Source organism: Papio anubis, chromosome 2 (genome assembly GCF_008728515.1).
Source record: "Papio anubis isolate 15944 chromosome 2, Panubis1.0, whole genome shotgun sequence".
Classification (NCBI taxonomy): domain Eukaryota; kingdom Metazoa; phylum Chordata; class Mammalia; order Primates; family Cercopithecidae; genus Papio; species Papio anubis.
In genome coordinates, this window is record NC_044977.1 from 160836089 (window position 1) to 160849551 (window position 13463).

The 13463-nt window shown below is 39.2% G+C and overlaps 2 protein-coding genes across 3 annotated transcripts in view; one reads left to right on the top strand and one right to left on the bottom strand.

Annotated features, from left to right (window-relative positions):
- Positions 1–5929, top strand: part of PIK3R4 (phosphoinositide-3-kinase regulatory subunit 4) — a 73647-nt gene extending 67718 nt beyond the window's left edge. The window contains exons 17-20 of the mRNA XM_003895125.3: positions 3292–3392; positions 3827–3915; positions 4177–4285; positions 5383–5929. Of these exons, the coding sequence (XP_003895174.1) occupies positions 3292–3392; positions 3827–3915; positions 4177–4285; positions 5383–5553 (470 nt within the window). The 3' untranslated portion in view covers positions 5554–5929. The remainder of the gene's footprint in view (positions 1–3291; positions 3393–3826; positions 3916–4176; positions 4286–5382) is intronic.
- Positions 5930–6711: 782 nt separating this feature from the next.
- Positions 6712–13463, bottom strand: part of COL6A6 (collagen type VI alpha 6 chain) — a 155288-nt gene continuing 148536 nt past the window's right edge. For both annotated transcript variants that reach the window (XM_009201735.4, XM_009201736.4), the window contains one exon: positions 6712–9676. In XM_009201735.4, coding sequence (XP_009199999.2) covers positions 9487–9676 — 190 coding nt within the window. In that variant the 3' untranslated portion in view covers positions 6712–9486. The remainder of the gene's footprint in view (positions 9677–13463) is intronic.

Consider the following 13463-nt stretch of genomic DNA (forward strand, 5'->3'; position numbering starts at 1 on the left):
GAAGGCTGGCTTTCATGTGTTGGGAGATTTTCTTGGAAAGTACATAATAACCTGCTGCCAAAACTCACGTTTTTAGTTTCATTTTACATATGAACTGAATGCTTGATTCTCTTCTGATTATGGAGGTTGCCACTACTGATACCTCACTGTCATCTAATATTATGTTCAAAAATGATCTCATCAGTCACCATCATTATTCTCCATTCTTAACTGTCCACCACCATCTCCTATCCTTTTTTTCTTCCTCCTGTGTCCCCTAGTTTTGTTACAGCTGCCACCATCTTCCTAGAGAGCTTAGAAACCTTGACTCATCCTTCTCTGTTGCAATTTCTTGTTGCTCTGCTCCCTTTGTGTTGCTTGAAAGCTTCCCTTCCCTTCCCTCATTAGGCACTTAAATTTTCTTGTATGGCTCCTAGATTGCTTGTGCCAGGCAGTTCTTAAGAACTGATTTTCCCTCATCTTTAATATATGGTTAAATCACTTTTTGTGGGGTTATGGGGGTGGGATAAGGCATTGCAAGTGCATGCTCTACCACACAGTTATTAGTTTGGTAAAATAATAAGCTTTTTATTCTTACGTTTTCCCTCAGCCCTCTTGCCTCTAGGCTCTTTGCGGTCCCTTCTTTTTTTTTTTTTTTTTTTTTTGGACGGTCACCAAGCTCTGCTCGCCCAGGCTGGAATGCAGTGGCGGATCTCAGCTCACTGCAAGCTCCGCCTCCGGAGTTCCCGCCATTCTCCTGCACCTCAGCCTCGGGTAGCTTGGGACTACAGAAGCGCGCCACCCCTCGCCAGCTGGGTTTTTGTATTTTTTGGTAGAGGCCAGGTTCCACACGTGTTAAGCCAGGATAGTCACCGATCCTCCTGGCCCTCGTGATCCGCCCGTCGGCCTCCCAAAGTGCTGGGATTACAGGCTTGAGCCACCCCGCGCCCGGCCTCGCGGTCCCTTCTTACATATAGTCCGCCAGCGCCACACTGCTGCTATCAAAGTCCACCATGTTGCACCCAAGTTCTATGATTATTGTAGGCCAGCACTTTTCTTATTTGACTTACCATTTGAACCAGTTGATTTCTATTGTTTTCAGATGCTTTCCCTTACCTGGTTCAAAGACATTTTCCTCATGATTCCTAACTAACCAGTCTACTGGTTCCTTCTCATCTTCTGGCATTTTAATTTGCTTGGCCTGCCTCAGGGCCAGTCTTTGGTCTCCAACCACTTTTCCTACACTGGCTGTATGTGATCTCTCATGCAATCCTCATGCTTTACTTCTTATTCCAGACTCCATATCTATTTTTTCTTAAGATGTCTAATAGCCATTTTATAAACTCCAACATATCTACTTCGACTGAATGCTTGATTTCCTCTCTACCTAAGTATCTCCTTTCCACTGCCTCCTATCCACATCTTCCTGGGTGTTCTCTCCAGTAGATAGCGGCTAGGTGCTCAGAGCCTGGAATTATCCCTCGCCTGTTCTTTTCTCAGCATCCCTTCCAGTCCATTAGCTGAGTCCTGTAAGTTCTATTTTTTTTTTTTATTTTTTTTTTTTGTTTTGTTTTTGGGGCAGTCTTGCTCATCCACCCAGGCTGGAGTGCTGTGGCGGATCTCCAGCTCTTTCTGGGCTCCGCCTCCCAGTTCCCGCCATTCTCCTGCCTCAGCCTCCGGAGTAGCTGGGACTACAGGCATCCCAGCCACCTCATGACTAATTTTTGTATTTTTTAGTGAGGCCAGGTTTTCCACACGTGTTCGCCAGGATAGTCTCGATCTCCTGACCTCGTGATCAGCCGTCCTCAGCCTCCCAAAGTGCTGGGATTACAGGCGAGGCCACGGCGCCCGGTGCAAGTTCCTATTTTCAGTATATCAGATTTAGTCACTCTTTACTACCTCCATCACTATCTCCCTAGTCCAAACCACTATAGTCTCTTTTCCCTATTAATGTAATATCTTCACAGCCTGCTTCTGTCTGTACTTAAGACCATTTTGTTTCTTCTGCTCAGTACCTTCCCATTGGCTTCTTGGTCCAAAAGACTTTATGGGACCTGCCTTCTTGCCACCTCCCTGACCTTTATCAGTCAGAATTCTAACAGGAAACAGTAGCACACTCAAGGTAGGATAATTTAAGAATTTATTTTCAAATAAAATTGTTTACAAAGGTTTGGGTGTCGGGGTATTACAAAAGATAGCACAGTAGTATGGGCTGGTAACAGCAGAGTAGCAGTAGAAGGCTTGAGGGGAGGAGGGCATGGTTACTGAATTTGGAAAGGAATAGAGAAGGCCACCTTGAAAGGAGCAGTGACTTTGAGATGAGGGATATAACCGGCCTGATGTGAATGACCTGACTTTCTTCCTTCTCTCCCTTTGATCTCCTGCTGCGGTTTCCCATAGGCATATATTAGTTTCCTATTACACCACAACTTATTTTTTTTAATAATTCTAGAGGCCAGAAGTCTGAAATGGGTTTTGTGGACCAAAATCAAGGTAGCAGCAGACCTGTATTCCCTCTGGAGGCACTAGGGGAACATCTATTTCCTTGCCTTTTCCTGCTTCTAGAACTAAATTCCTTGGCTAATGGCTCCTTCTTTCATCTTCAGAGCCAGCAACATAGCATCTTGTTTCGTTGTTACGTTGCTTTCTGTTCTTGCTGCCAAATCTGCCTCCCTCGTCTAAGATTTGTGATTGCATGTGGGGCCCCCTGAGTAATCCAGAATAATCCGTCTCAAGGTCCTTAATTTCATCACATCTGCAAAGTCACTTTGCCATATAAGGTACCATTCACAGGTTCCAGGGGATAGGACTTGGATACTTTTGGGGCCATTATTTAGCCTATCACAGGCTGGCAAACCCAGCCAGAGGGGGTACAGGAGCTTGTTGATGTGGTTCATTTAGGCCAGATTTAGAGCAGCACACGGAAAGTGACCAGCACTACTGCCCTTTCTCCTACTTATCTCCCATTCTCAGTCTGTTCCTGCCACACTGACTTGTTCTTTCAACTAAGCACACGCCTGCTTCAGAAAGGCCTTTGCATTTTTGTCTATTGTCCCCACTAGAATGGAAGTTCCACGAAACTGGGAATTTTTCTGCTTTGCCATCTTTTCTTCAGTGCCTAGCGCAATGACTAGCCCATAGTAAAAATATTTACTGGCTCAGTAAATATTAATAAGTGAATAAAGCCTCTTATATTGTCTCTCCACCTGAAAGAAAGAGATTTGTCTTTCTCTCAGGACTGCAATTTGTTTTGTTGTAATCTTCCCCAACTCTTTTTGTCGGAGTCTAGATTCTGGCCTTTGTCTCTTTTAGCTGTTCAGGGCAACAATGAAGTGTCCATGTGGGACATGGAGACTGGTGACAGAAGATTTACTCTCTGGGCCAGCAGTGCACCACCACTTTCTGAATTACAGGTTTGACTTTAGTTTTTACAGTTTTTACTGTAAAGGATGATGTTATTCCCTACATCCTAAGTACTTTCAGGCATTTAATCAAACCTAGTATCTGTTGGGCTTTTGGGTTATGTTTAAATTTGGGTTTTTAATAACATCAAGTATCATGTGGCCATTGCTACATGAGTGTTTCCTTGCTAGTGTTCTGCATTAGTGGGTAAATAAGTTGCTAGCCCATAAAGCTTGTGATGTCTCTTTGGAACCCCAGTGAGATCTAGCTTAATTAGGAAAAGCCCAGATTGAGGTAGATAGGGCATACATAACTGGTCTCTCATTTCTTCAGGTAACCAGGTGCTTGTAAAGCTACTGACAGTTAACTTGCCTCTAGAAATAGCACCATCATTTATGGAATACACGGATGTCTTTTATTTGACTCCACATTTATTTCTTTTAAGCCTTCTCCTCATAGCGTCCATGGTATCTACTGTAGTCCTGCAGATGGAAATCCTATCCTGCTAACAGCTGGCTCAGATATGAAAATAAGGTACACGATCTCAACAAATACTTAAAGAATAAAATGGATACTTTTACAAGATGTTATTACAGATACTGATGGCACTGTAATGTTTAAAATCATCTTATAAGGACAACTGTTAATACTTTATTTGTAACCAATGGTATGCTGTTCTATAAAAACCTCTTTTTCTAATGCAAAAGAAAAACAATGCATTGATGAAGATAAGCCAATGATTATTAGTTCCTCTCATTGTCCTATAAAGATTGTCATTTATTTCCTCTTCCCTAGGTTTTGGGACTTGGCCTACCCAGAAAGGTCCTATGTTGTTGCAGGAAGTACTAGTTCCCCATCTGTGTCCTACTACAGGAAAATAATTGAAGGCACTGAAGTTGTCCAGGTACTGTAGTCTTTTCATTCAACTTTTGTAAGCACAAACATGGCTTTTGTAAACAGAATTAAAATAAATGACGTGACCAAGCGAGGAGTACTTTGAATTTAGGAAATTTATTTTTTCTTGAATTAAAAAAAATTAACTTTTATTAAGGTAAAATAAGCATAAAGAAAGTGCATATAAGTAATAGCTCAAATGACCAGTATGTACTTTATAACATCGTAAGGAAGCACTTTTATTATCCTCTTACAAATGAAAAAGGCACAGTGAGGTTAAGTAACTTGTTCAAGGTCACACAGCTAGTAAACAGAAAGCTGGGATTCAAGCCTGGCTTTGGGACTGTAAAGTTTGTATTCTTGACTCAGGCAGAAACTTCAAGTGAGAGAATATACCCTTAGTACCTGGGCCAAAGTAGGTGTTCCATAAATAAAAGTGTGCTTCCTTCATGACAAATATTAATGAGCTTTAGAAGTGCTAGAACATCTGCTATGTATTTTTTATATTCTGGTTATGTATACCTTGAGATGGAGTCTCGCTCTGTCGCCAGGCTGGAGTGCAGTGGCACGATCTCTGCTCACTGCAACCTCTGCCTCCCGGGTTCAAGCGATACTCCTGCCTCAGCCTCCTAAGGAGCTGGGACTACAGGTGTGTGCCACCACACCTGGCTAAGTTTTGTATTTTTAGTAGAGACGGGGTTTCATCATGTTGGCCAGGATGGTCTCGATCTCCTGACCTTGTGACTTGGGAGACCTTGGCCTCCCAAAGTGCTGGGATTATAGGTGTGACCCAACGTGCCTGGCTATACCTCTTTTGATTATATTCTATCCCTTTTTTCTTTTGATGTTGGCAAAAGTTAATATGCACAGAATATTGACCTAAAATAAGTTTTCCATATCTGTAAGTGGCTACTCATGAAATCCAATGACTAGGACCCTGGAATGTCACTTTTGGCTCTTCTACTCCTTTTGCTCAGTGTATTTGTGAAAGCATGACTACTTTACAAAAGGTGTTAACTTAAATACAACAGCATCTCAGAAGCAAAGACTATTGACGAGAGGAAGAATATGGTACAGACTTTTAACTTCTGGCTTGCTCCCTGACAGGAAATTCAGAATAAGCAGAAAGTAGGACCAAGTGATGACACCCCTCGAAGGGGCCCAGAGTCCCTGCCCGTGGGACATCACGACATCATCACTGATGTCGCCACATTCCAGACAACACAGGGCTTCATTGTAACTGCTTCTAGAGATGGGATTGTGAAGGTGTGGAAATAAAAACCTACTGATTTGTATAAATTGTAATAAAGTTATAAATATACTACTATAACTCAAAAGGCATTTCTAGAGAACAGATTGATTTGCTTAATTTTCAAAATTATGTCTCTATATTACTGTTTCATGTCTGACTAAATGATACCCAAAATGGTTAAGATATACTTAACTAGTTTACTTATGCATCTCTTTGCAAGAATCAGCCAGCCAACAATGTCTGGGATTTTTATTGTATATGTTATAGAGGTGAGAAATATAAAATATGAAAATGAATGTTTATTTTGTATTGAAAAAGATGGTTGAAAAGACGGTTGTAAGCTATTATAAGTATAAACACATTTTTGCTATTAAAAGTGCTATTCAAAGCAGTTAAACTGTATTCGTGCATCCTAAGTGTTTGTGTTTTTGGTGGTGTTTTTAAATGGTAAATTTAAGCAGAGGAATAATCTCTCCAGCAGCATTTGTTCTAAGGTGAAGAAATGGACTCGATGTCACAAGGAATCAGTGACAGAACCAGGCGTTAGGTCCAAATCTCTGGACTCTAAATATTGTGCTCTTTCTGCTCTAATATTTCTTGTGTGTTTTACAGTCTGCCTTATTAGTTATTTAACATTATAGAATTGATTTCCTGCATATTAGTTATACAAGTATGCCTCCTCTTGGCCATCATTCTTTTTTATGGGCTGTACCATAAATTCTGACACTTGGCCCAACAGGTTGCTTTTATCCAATATAGACTATTGAATGCATGAAAAAGAAAAATAAAGTTAAAAGTACACCAAAAATATACATTTTTAAAAGGCCAAAATTGGTCTTTTCCACTAAGATAAAACCCTTCAAGGTTATGGATTACTATTTGCATACAGACTGTCTCCATATTTAATTCTCATCCACTTGTAGAAGGGTTTATGGTATTCAGAATATTTTAGTTTAAAATTAGTTACATGAGTCTATAAAAATCTCAGCCAAGAGAAAAGCCTGCTTGCTTAGAAATACGCTAAGAATTTTCTGTATTTTTATAATTATATAATTAAGTTACAGTACATGTAGTTTACAAAGCATATATCTAGTTTCATGATTCAATACAATCATCCCTAGGTATCTCTGGGGCATTGGTTCCAGGACCTCCCAAGGATAACAAAAGCCACAGATGCTCTAGTCTCTTACATAAAATGATGTTGTATTTGCAGATAAGCTACACACATCTTCTCATATACTTTAAATTATTTCTACATCACTTGTGATATAATACACTATAAATGCTATATAAATAGTTGTTATACTGTATTGTTTAGAGAATGAAAAGAAAAACGTCTGTACATGTTCAGTACAGACACAAACATCTTTTTCTGAATACTTTTTATCCATGGTTGAACTCATGGATGTGGAGCACCCACAGATACAGAGCCAGCTGCACTTAGTTTTTAGACAGGTAAACAACAAAACTGTCAGAAAATGCCAGTCATTCAGAAACGTCAAAGTTAGGAATGATGGACTAACTAGGCCTAGATAGCTTCAAATTTGGCACTGTCATGTTGCCTTGCCTTTGTTTCCCCTTAATGTCTGCCAAAACCATATTTACAGGGTTTCTAGCCACTAAGTCAGATTTAGAGTCTGCAGGGGGTTGGGGAAAATTTTTTTTGATATAGAAACTGTAATGCTGAGATTGGACTTCAGCCTAGAGCCATTAGATAAGCTGTAAGACTGATAAATGTGGGAAATGCTAAGAAAAAAAAAATGGAGTGGGCTGACAGAGATATGATCCTTTTCTCCCCTTATCTCCTGCTACCACCCATTCTTCTCTGTCCCCTTGCCCCACAGAAAAGCCCCAGTTTTGGAAAAAAGTTATTTGGTTGAATTCTAAGTATTACAATCTGATGCCATGTTAAGTTGCATCTCCTTTTGACCTCTACTTAAAAAAAAATAAGTTTGAGTCATAGCTCAGTGCAGAGATAATGGGAGGCAGTTCCTTTACAGTCGATTAATTCACATTTTTAAACCAAGAAGCATCCTGCTTGTGTGATTCTTGGGTTAAATATAGCTTTATTACATTTATATTCAACTTAATTTTTGCTGTTTCTACTTTTAGGAGAAAGAGGTAAATCAGGGAAAATACTAATATTAGGCATTTTTAAAAAGGAACTTCTATTTGCAGCATGCTTCAGAGCTCTCACCTATTAGTGATTCAAAAGATGGCCCAAAATGCTAAAAATAATCTGTCACCAAGGGAATATTTGTTTGGTGTTCTTTACTTGCCAATGCAGAAAAACAGACAAATACATCTTAATGGTATTTCCAACAATTAACAAAAGAAAAGTTTGTGCTTAACTCAGAGTTAACTAGAAAAATCCCTTTTATTAAAATACATTGTAAATATTGCTCATTAATATCCTGTACTTGAGACATTTTTCCTGAACCTCTAAGCACCACTTAGGATAGATGAAGCAAACCTGATGTGTTTTATTCTTCTCTGCTACCTGAGTATGAATGTGACATTTAACTCCTTGAACTTCTGTCTCCTCTGAAGACATTAGGTGCTATCTCTGGATTTACCTAAGTAAGAATGGCAGAAGTGGTTTTTAAAAAATGCTGCAGAATAGTTTGTCTTTCCAAGTTTTATGAAAATAGGTATAGGAAAGAAAATCTGAATGTCCTTGGTGTCAGTATCCATCCACTCCATGCATCCAAGCAGGGCTTCTTGCCATTCCCAAAGAGGGGGACAGTCTGCCTAACAGGGCCATTGCTACCAACTGTGGAGCCAGCTCTTAGACTGAGGTAAGGTCTGAACACTGTGTTTAAATTAAATAATGCTATAATACTTCGGGTGTTTAGTTGTTGAAAATATCAGCCCTATCATAAAAATAAAAATTAAATGCAGGTGAGGACACAGCTATCAGAGCATGCTACTGGAGACTAGGTACTTCTAAAACCTTTCATACTTTTATTCTGATCTCTTTTGCATCTCTGCAACTGCATATGAATTTGTAGATTAAAACAATTATTTTCTTACATTTTTCTAAACTCAGCGTGTATTTAAGGCTGTTTTTAAGAGCTCTGCCAATCCTGTTTTGGTGCTGTTTATTATTGACTAAACAGCTACCTGATGGGTAAAAGTAACTCAGAGCTTCATCTATGACAAGTTGTGTCTTGACTCTCCTTGTCTAAAGCATATATGAATTAGTGAAAATTAATAAATGACCATAACAGGAAAGACAGACTAGAATTCCATCAAAATGGCTTCAAGCTCCATCAAAATGGCAGTAAGCTTCCTAATGAAGAGAAAACTTCCAGCGCAAAAGCAATAATTTATATTCTGTGGGAATTAATGAGTTTTTCAGTGAGTTTAGGAGGATTTAGAGATGGAGAAAATTACCCTCTTCTCATCAGTCCAAGCAAACAACTCCCACAGTGGTGTGTTTAAATGGAATAGAAGGTCAAATTTTAAAAATACGACATATAAACAGCATCCATTTCTAGGGTAAATTTTGGAGTAGCTTAAAACATTTAAAAATAACTTTGATTAAATAGATGAGCGTTAGACATTACTAAATTAGGAAAGGAGGATGGGTTTGCAGGAAATGAACTGGACAGAGATAGAAGAATTAACATTGACTCATGTACACATATGCATACATCATATAAATTTTACCTTCAATTTATATCTCCATTAGACTTTTCAAAACACTTCTTTCATTCTTCTGTCTTCTAATGAAACAGTTCTTGAACATTTCAGTTGTAGAGTGCTGGAATTGTCAGGAGTGGTCAAATAAATGAACAAGATATATCTTAATACCAATGAATGCAGGGGGTCAAGTCACCTGATAACCTACAAACTGTTGCTTGAGTTCTGGCAGCAAATTTAGTTACTATTTAAGTCCAGAGTCTTACTATGCTTCCTAAGGCTAAGTTGTTCAAGCATTTTTTTTTTTTACCACGTCATTTGGGAGCACTTTTTGTCACCCTTCTTCCATTCTTAACGGTATGGGAGGTGTTTCTGATAAAATTTTGAATAGCATCATCTCTGCCACTTCTTGCTACTCTTGAAAGATATTTTTTATCTTGAAAGAATTTTGCCTTCTGTAATATATCTTCTTTGAGGGTAGCTTTATATGGTCCAGGAACAAAGCTATATAACAAAAGAGAACATCATAGAAGATAAATGCCATTTCAACTTTAATAGACTACATATTAATCTGTCTTACTAAATTAATTGTTTCACCCATTTCCTTGTTGCAGCCTTCCTCCAGGGTAATTTTAAAATTATTAAACTGGGTACTTACATTGGCTCATAGATCAGAAGCTGACAAATGATACATCTCATCAAAGTATGCAAAAGTATTATTTCAGCAGCAAAGTTTCTTCATGGAATATGTACCACTCAGATCTACCAAGGATGGTCCTTCAGATTATTTAGATTTGGGTTCATAATGGTACCTCATCACAGACCACCATATCTATAGTTTTCCCAGATCCACTCCTACTTCCAGTGCCTCAGCACATCATGCTATTTTCTTTATAACACTTGGCACTATCTGAACTTTTATTTACCTGTAAACTTCTTTATGATCTGTTCCCCACTTTTCCACCCAGCCAGACAGAAGGTTCATGAGATCTTGTCTGTTCACTATAGTAATCCCAGGAACCTAAAAGTGCTTAACACATAGCAGTCACTCAATAAATATTTGTCTAATGAAAGCATGAATGTATGCCACTCTCTTCTTTCATCTCTTCCTTTCTTCCATAGGTCCATCTATCCATCCATATGTTTACTATCTGCTTAATAGAAGGCATGGTGTTAGGTACAATGGGGGACATAGAAATAGAGCCCAGTCTGGCAGGCACATCAAGAGCCTGGCTAGGAGTCATGAGTAACCCAACAGTAAAGAGGAGCTGGAGTCAGACCCTGGTAGGACTCACAGGACAGGTTGAGAAATCCGGGAATCATAGAAGCCAAGTGCTAACTAGAACTTAGAGCCTGTCTGAAAAAACCTGTGCTGACAGAAGTGTCTGAGAATCTGTACTGCCTATATGGCAGCCATGAGCCACAGGTGGCTTTTGAGCACTTGAAATGTAGTTAGTGTGACTGAGGAACTGAGATTTAATTTTAATTAAATAACCACATATAGCTGGTGGCTACTGTATCAGCCAGTACAAAAAGGGAGCCGTTTCAGACAATCCTATATACAGGGATGTTGTGGAAAGAGCTTTGGGTTCAGACACATTCTTACATTCTTATATTCTAGCCCCTAGCCGAACAGCTCTGGGCAAATCATTTAACTAGAGTGACTCTTGTTTCTTCAGGTGTAAAATGGGAATGAAAAATGATTTCTGTTGTGAGTAACAACTGAAGTCCCCTAGACTAGTTACCATGGTGCTCTGTTGGTTACGGATGAGGAAACTGAAGTGCATTGAGGTGAAGGTCAATGGCAGAGCCGGAACTATAACCCAACTGTTCCGAGACCGAGTTCAATGTTACTGCCATTGAACTGGGTTTTTATTCAGGACGCTATGGAGAACTATCAACATATTTGGAGTAAGAAAGTGAGATAAATTTCATACTACCAGAAACACCTGGAAATGGGTGTAGACTATAGGAACACAGATGGCTTGGGGCAGGCCGGACGGCTAAGGTATGAGAGCCTGGTGCAGCAGGCTCTTCATAAATATTTGTAGGATGAATGCGTGAAAGCTGGTGGTATGAAGAGAGAGAGAGGCTTCTTAATACTGATAAACTTCAGCAATTAGCTGAATTACAGTCAAGGGAGGTGATATGATTTGGATGTCCCCTCCAAATCTCATGTTGAAATGTGACTTCCAGTGTTAGAGGTGGGCCTAGTAGGAGGTGTTTGAGTCATGGGGGTGGATCCCTCATGAATAGCTTGGTGCTGTTTTTGTGGTAATGAGTGAATTCTTGCTCTTAGTTCATGTGAGAGCTGGTTGTTTAAAAAGAGCCTGGAACCTTCTCTCTCTTGCTCCCTCTCTTGCTATGTGATGTGCCTGCTCTCCCTTCATCTTCCACCATGAGTAAAAGCTTCCTGAGGCCTCACTAGAAGCTGAGCAGATGCTGGTGCCATGTTTGTATGGTCTGCAGAAACGTGAGCCAAATAAACGTCTTTTCTTTATAAATCACCCCGTCTCAGCTATTCCTTTATAGCAATGCAAAGACTAATACAGGAGGACTGAAGAGAACTTCAAAACATTGAAACCAAAACAGTGGTAATATTCATTGTGATCCCTTTCTTATTTTTCTGTTTTTACCAGCTATAAAATCTGACCTCTCAAAAAAATCAGTATTTAGAAAATGAGTATAGTGAAAGATATAGAACAAATTTAAAATTAAAGTTATTTCACTTCTCACACACATAGAAACATACACTTTTTCTTCCACCTATAAACAGAGTTAAGCAGAAAGGAAACATTCAAACAACAACAAAAAAAACCATGCCAATTCATGTTACATAGACTCCAAAGCCTCCATGCATTGTATACTACATATCTAGGCTTCTGAAACTCAAATTCCAACATATATCTCGGTTCACTTCCATCAGTGTTATCAGAGATGTAATAAGTTGATCAACAAACATCTACCAAGAACAGCAGCCATGGCTAAATTTCACTGCAAATACAAATTTCTCACATCTCCCTTCATGTTGCTCTTCCCAGTATGTGTGTGTGTATGTGTGTGTATATATATATATTATATATAATATACAAATATAATGTATAATATACATAATATACAAATATTAACATCTACCAAGAATAGCAACCATGGCTAAATTTCACTGCAAATACAAATTTCTCACATCTCCCTTCATTTTGCTCTTCCCAGTATGTGTGTGTGTATGTATATATATAAAAAATATATATTATATAATATACAAATATAATGTATAATATACAAATATATTATTAACATCTACCAAGAACAGCAGCCATGGCTAAATTTCACTGCAAATACAATTTTCTCACATCTCTCTTCATTTTTGCTCTTCCCAGTGTGTGTGTGTATATATATACATATTATATATAACATACAAATATAATATTATATATATTTATTTGATACGAGGTCTCACTCTGTCATCCAGGCTGGAGTGCAGTGTTGCCATCACATAGCTCACTGCAGTCCAGATCTCCTAGGCTCAAGTGATCTTCCTGCCTCAGCCTCCCGAATGGCTGGGACTACAGGTGCGTGCCTCCACACCTGGCCAATTGTTTTATTTTTGGAGAGCTGAGGTCTCACTATGTTGCCCAGGCTGGTCTTGAACTCCTGGGGTCAAGCAGTCTTGTTGCCTTGGCCTCCCAAAGTGCTGGGATTACAGGAGTGAGCCACCCATGCGCTATCCCAGCATTTCCTTATTATCTTCCAGACTGAACGTTATAAACTCATTCCCCAAAGTGACGATTGTATGCATAGAACATGGCTCCACTGATCATGGGAAGGGCATTATTTTGAGTCTGAAGCACATTGTTTTCATGGTCTTATCTTTACTGGACTCTTCCCTAGCCCCTTCACGCTGCCCCGCCCCCCGCTCCCTTTTCCATTAGGTCCTTTGTTTTCTTTTATGGCAGGTCTAGTTATGTTATCTCCCTCCCCATCTTTAAGAAAAAATTGTTAAATTAGTAAGTGCTTGTATAGCATGATATTGCTATCTTTTTTCCCCTCTCAAATATTTTTATTCTCAAAAGGTTGAACATTAATACCATATCTTTGAATTTCCATTTTTCACTGTGTTATACGTAGGAGTTAGTACTCGTTTTTTTTTCTTTTTTTTTTTTTTTTTTGAGATGGAGTCTCTCTCTGTCACCCAGGCTGGAGTGCAGTGGCGTGATCTCGGCTCACTGCAACCTCTGCCTCCTGGGTTCAAGTGATTCTCCTGCCTTAGCCTCCTGAGTAGCTGGGATTACAG